The 6,312-nt window shown below is 56.5% G+C and overlaps 1 protein-coding gene across 1 annotated transcript; it reads left to right on the top strand.

Annotated features, from left to right (window-relative positions):
• Positions 1-719: 719 nt before the first annotated feature.
• Positions 720-5,258, top strand: PLICBS_000048 (uncharacterized protein; the record flags this gene model as incomplete). The annotated part of the gene is made up of 3 exons (XM_065599484.1): positions 720-873; positions 937-4,864; positions 4,976-5,258. The coding sequence occupies 3 exons, from the start codon at positions 720-722 to the stop codon at positions 5,256-5,258; spliced, it is 4,365 nt and encodes a 1,454-aa protein (XP_065455556.1).
• Between the last annotated feature and the right edge of the window lie 1,054 nt (positions 5,259-6,312).

Raw genomic sequence — 6,312 nt, forward strand, 5'->3', positions numbered from 1 at the left:
TGTTGATTCCCGTTGACACGCACCTCCAAATGCGACTTCATGCAAGACCGAAAGAAGAGTCAATTGATGAGAATAACTTACGGACCGCCGACCGTCGCATCTACACTCCAGTCATGCATTTGTCCGGAGAGCTTTGGTCCCCAGGCGATTTGACCCGTGTTCTCCTTGATCTCGACGGACTTCTCAAGCCGAACCCAGCTATCGCGTTGGAGCTGCTCGTCCTCGCGAAGCTGAGCGATCTCTTTCCAGGCGCCGTCGGCGTCAAAGTAGCCGAAGGCCCCGGGCCCAAGATCCGACGATGAGAATTTGTTCCACAGAGCCCAGCCTTCGTCATTTACCAGCAGGCTAGCAAATACTCTGTCGCTTCTTGCAGTATTTACCATCGTGGGCAGCTGTGCGCTTCAGTTTCCGATGCTTGTACCGCCGGCTCGTACTACTGGCTGGGATGATCTGCAGGAGGATGGCAGGGAAGAGGGAAGGTTCAGGTTTGGGCCTACCCCGGCAACTGAAATAGCCAGCCGGGGCCGGAATAACTATGGCGCGGGGGCCGTTCCAGCGCAGCAGCATGTGCCAACCCGGCTCCATGGGGAGCCCTAGACCAAGCCACGCAGGCCTCCACCTTTCGCGTGGGAACACCTCCTCAGTTCCAAGCTTTTGGCAGATTTCAGTGTTTCGCAACGTGCCTATTGCGGCGCGAGATGGGAAGCCCAGAGACATCCATGTCTTCGCGATGCCGATCCCCGTTTACCAAAGAGGACGGGGACCCAGACGCCTTGTCCCCCCTAACGGAGGCTCTGACGGCCCCTTCTCGAACAGAGTCGCATCTGTCACTACCGTCGCGACCTATTAGTTCCTTGTCCCAGACCACTGCGAGTTCGTCACTAGGAAGCTGCCAGTACTTCGAATCCGTATGTTTCTAACACAAGATTTGTGCAGGCCGCAGCGACGACCCGGATCCCTGTGCGAATCCATGCAAACACCACCCCACCGGCCGTGGCGGAGCTCCCCATGCTAGTACCCTGGATAGATTTGTGGGGGATATCGTCAAGTCGCTGCGGAGAGTTTACCCCCGTCTGCCGGGAAGCTATCGAGTCTACGACCAGGCCCACATACTGCTCCTTCGATGGGAAGATGACGACCTCAACACCCAGACGGAGATCGATGAGCTCCGGAAATTATTCGAAGACTTGCGCCTCACGGAGGACGCGAGCAAGTTCACCATCGGGGAATACTGCATTCCTTCCGAAGATTACGAAGACCAGATGGATTCTTTGATAACCGAAACGAAAAACAAGTTTGCCAAAAAGGCGACGGACCTGCTGGTGGTATACTACGGTGGTCACGCGAAGATGGATTCATCGCAGCGCTGCATTTGGTATCCCTCTCTGGATGTCCCAGACGGGGTTTTCTCTATGCCCGAATTGGATTGGACTGAGCTCCAGAACAAGTTTCAGTCACGAGCCGCTCACGTCGTCCTCATCCTGGATAGCTGTCACGCCTTGGCTGCTGCTCGCCAATCACGGCACGGATCCCCATGGAAAGGAGTCAAGGAACTTTTCGTCGCCTGCGCCAAGAACGAGCGGACGGAAGCAGTCAACGACAATTCATTTACAAGGGCGCTCCTACGGGAGCTGCAGGAGTTCCAGAAGAATGGTGATTACTGCACGATCAGCAAGCTTGCTTCTAACCTCGCGACCAAGTGGGAAAGTCACGGGCTACGTAACGCCCCTCTTCGCATCGGCTTGTCCGACATGGCCAACGGGCTTGAGACTTGGCATCTTCGCTTCCGCAGCACCGAACCTCAGTCAACGCCTGGTTCTCAGAGCTCTACAAATATCCATGATCGCGACACACGTGTACTACTCTCAATTCGCCTCCACAATCCAGCTGACCCCGTAAAAATCGACGATTGGGACCGCTGGCTAAAACTACATGCCCCGAAAAACATTGCCGACATCGAAGTCTCTTGGACAGATCATGTTCGCCTGGAAGCTTCGTACGACCATGGATCCACCTTGTTGCTTCTCTCGGTCCCGACAGTCGTCTGGAAAGACATGCCCAAACACCCCGAGTATAACTTCATTGACTACGTCAAATCTAGAAACCTCGTAGCAAGAGCTCCTTCTGAAACCAGGCTAAAAGGCTCGGGCACGGTCGAAGCCTCGGTTCAAACAAAATGCCAAATTCTAGGCCCAGATGCTGGGTACCGTGGTCAGGTGGATGCTACCCAGGCGACCAGGACTGTTTCCTGGCTCATGGATGACGTCGACATAGCGTCTCTGTTGGGAACCGCACCCAGTGTATACTCTTCCGTCTTTTCGGACAACATTTTCCCAAGTCAGCTGGCTCGAGCTGGCATGTTGAATGACTTTGGAACTGCCTGGTTCAGCAGACAATTTGAGCGTGCTGGAGCGATGGAGGATCTCAATCGGACCGTCAAGGCTGCCGATAAGGCAGTGAATGCTACACCTCTCGACCACCCAGATCGAGCTGCTATGTTGAATAATCTTGGAGACTGGCTCGGCGCCCGATTCGAATGGACTGGCTCGATGGCCGATCTGGAGGAAGCCATTCGTGTCGCCCGAGAGGCCATCAAGGCCAGCCCGCAAGATCATCCAGGCCGGGCTAGCCTATTGAGCAACCTTGGACTTCGACTCGGCAACAAATACTTCCGCACTGGAGCACTGGCAGTCCTCGAGGAGGCCATTCGTGTGGCTCGGGAGGCAATCAAGGTCACCCCTGAAGACCATGTAGACCGGGCTACACGGCTGAGCAACTTTGGGAATCTGCTCGGCAACAGATCCTCCCGCACTGGAGCGATGGAAGACCTGGAAGAGGCCATTCATGTGGCCCGAGTGGCCGCCAATGCCACCCCAGAAGACCATCCAGACCGGGCTGCACTATTGAACAACCTTGGACTTCAACTCGGCGACAGATACTCCCGCACTGGAGCGATGGCTGACCTCGATGAGGCTATTCATGTGGCCCGAGGGGCCGTCAAGGCCACACCGGAAGGCCATCCAGACCGGGCCCAATTGCTGAACAACCTTAGTCTTCAACTCGGCGACAGATACTCCCGCACTGGAGCGATGGATGACCTCGAGGAGGCTATTCATTTGGCCCGAGAGGCCATCAAGACCACACCGGAAGACCATCCAGACCGGTCCAAACTGTTGAACAACCTTGGAAATCTACTTGGCAACAGACACTCACGCACTGGAGCAATGGCAGACCTTGAGGAGGCCATTGATGTGGCCCGAGAAGCCATTAAAGCCACCCCTGAAGACCACCCCGACCGGGCTAAATTGTTGAATAACCTTGGAGTTCAACTTGGCAACAGATACTCCCGCACTGGCGCGATGAACGCCCTCGACGAGGCCATTCGTTTGACGCGGGAGGCCATCAAGGCAACCCCGGAAGAGCACCCAGACCGGGCTGTCCTCTTGAACAACCTTGGAATTCGACTCGGCGCCAGATACTCACGCACTGGAGCGATGGATGACCTGGAGGAAGCTCTTCGTTTGGGCCGAGAGGCCATCAAGGCCACCCCTGATGACCACCCAGACCGGGCTGCACTATTGAACAACTTTGGTCATCAACTTAGCGCCAGATACTCACGCATTGGAGCAATGGCTGACCTCGAAGAGGCCATTCGTTTGGGCCGAGAGGCCATCAAGGCCACCCCTGAAGACTATGCAGACCGGGCTACACGGTTGAGCAACCTTGGAGTTCAACTTTGCCACAGATACTCCCGCACTGGAGCGATGGATGACCTCGAGGAGGCTATTCATTTCGGCCGAGAGGCCATCAAGGCCATCCCTGAAGACCACCCAGATCGTGCCAAATTGTTGAGCAGCCTTGGGGTTCAACTTGCACACAGATACTCACGCACTAGAGCAATGCCTAATCTCGAGGAGGCCATTTGTTTGACCCGGGAGGCCATCCAGGCCACCCCTGATGACCACCCAGGCCGGGCTGCACTATTGAATAACCTTAGTCTTCAACTTGGCCACAGATACTCCCGCACTGGCGCGATGGACGACCTCGAGGAGACTGTTCGTTTAGCCCGAGAGGTCGTCAAGACCACCCCAGAAGACCATCCAGACCGGGCTGCATGGTTGAGCAACCTTGGAGTCCAACTTGGCCACAGATACTCCCACACTGGGGCGATGGACGACCTCGGAGAAGCCATTGATACAAGCCGAGAGGCCATCGATGTCACCCCGGACGGCCACCCCGACCGTGCTGCCCTCTTGAACAATCTTAGTTTTCAACTCGGCGACAGATACTCCCGCACTGGAGCGATGGATGACCTCGAGGAGGCTATTCATTTGGCCCGAGAGGCCATCCAGGCCACCCCTGAAGACCACCCAGGCCGGCCGGCACAATTGAACAACCTTGGAAATCTACTTGGCAACAGACACTCACGCACTGGAGCAATGGCAGACCTTGAGGAGGCCATTGATGTGGCCCGAGAAGCCATTAAAGCCACCCCTGAAGACCACCCCGACCGGGCTAAATTGTTGAATACCCTTGGAGTTCAACTTAGCGCCAGATACTTACGCACTGGAGCAATGGCTGACCTCGAAGAGGCTATTCACTTGGCCCGAGAGGCCATCAAGACCACACCGGAAGACCATCCAGACCGGTCCAAACCGTTGAACCACCTTGGAAATCTACTTGGCCACAAATACTCCCACACTGGGGCGATGGACGACCTCGGGGAAGCCATTGACACAAGCCGAGAGGCCATCGATGTCACCGGTTCCCCCAGGACATCACTCGCAAACCGACTGGCCTACATTGACGAGCGGCTCATAGACTTTCGTCGGCGGGACCCTCATGAGCGACGCTCTCGCTCGCCGTTCTGAATACGCCGACTTTCCTTTGTCCTACCACGACCCTGCATATCCACGACCGCTTATGACACCCCGGACGGCCACCCCGACCGTGCTGCCCTCTTGAACAATCTTAGTCTTCAACTCGGCGACAGATACTCAGGCACTGGAGCAACGGCTGACCTCGAAGAGGCCATTCGTTTGGGCCGAGAAGCCATCGATGCTACTCCGCTAGACGATCCGCATCGGGCCACGATGCTGGACAACCTCGGAACTCATCTACATGACAGGTACTCACGGACGAGAGCGATGGCAGATCTCGAGGAGGCCATCAAAGTAGCACGAGAAGCCATCGATGCTACTCCGCTAGACGATCCGCATCGGGCCACGTGGCAGATCTCGACGAGGCCATCCGAGTAGGGAGAGAAGGCATCGATGCTACTCCGCTAGATCATCCAGACCGGGCTGAACGACTGATTGGCCTTGGAATTCTTCTAGGCGACAGACACTCACGGACTGGAGTGATGGCAGACCAAGAGCAAGCTACAGAATGCTTCAATGCTGCATTGCATCAATACACCTCCCCTGTCCGCATCCGCATCGTCGCCGGCCGTCATCTTGTCTCCTCCCCAGCCATTCTTTAACATGAACAAGCATACACCATTGCCAAAACGACAATCGACCTGATTCCCTTATTGACACCTCGCTCCCTCCAAAACACAGATAAGCAGCATCTCCTCTCCGCCGCTGTCGGACTGTCCTCCGATGCGGCAGCTATTGCTCTTCATGCCAATTAAGGTCCCGCTGCTGCTGTCGAACTTCTTGAGACCGGTCGTGGTGTCATTGCGGGGGGATTCTTCGAGCAATCCGACCTTGCCGCTCTCGAACAGCAGTACCCCGACCTGGCGCGTTCCTTCATCGAGTTGCGAGACCAGCTAGACGCGTCCCCGCCGGCGGGCTCCCTTGCTACGGCCGAGCGCACTACTGGCGACGCGGGAACAGAAGACGACCGGCGCCGTGACGCTGGACCCCGGCTTGCTGGCCTCCTCGAGACAATCCGTTCCAAGCCCGGCTTTAAGCGATTCCTGCTTTCTGCATCGGAAGCTGACATGCTGGAGGCGGCCCGCCGCGGCACGATCGTCGTCCTGAATGTGAGCTCGTATCGCTGCGATGCCTTGATCATTGAGGAATCTGGTATCCGACTGCTGGAGCTGCCGCATCTCTCCCAAGAGGCGCTCAATGACCGAATCCAGAAACTTAAAACTCTCGAGACACTTGTATGGCTCTGGGATGCCATTGTATGCCCCGTGCTCAACGTCCTAGGCTTTACTGGGCCTCCAGCGGACAGTCAGTGGCCACATATATGGTGGGTTCCCACCGGCACGCTAACGCGCTTTCCACTCCACGCAGCGGGACACCATTTGAGGCGCACCGGCGAGACGGCGGTCGATAGGGTCGTCTCCTCCTACGCCTC

Source organism: Purpureocillium lilacinum (genome assembly GCF_023168085.1).
Source record: "Purpureocillium lilacinum CBS 284.36 DNA, scaffold_1, whole genome shotgun sequence".
Classification (NCBI taxonomy): Eukaryota; Fungi; Ascomycota; class Sordariomycetes; order Hypocreales; family Ophiocordycipitaceae; genus Purpureocillium; species Purpureocillium lilacinum.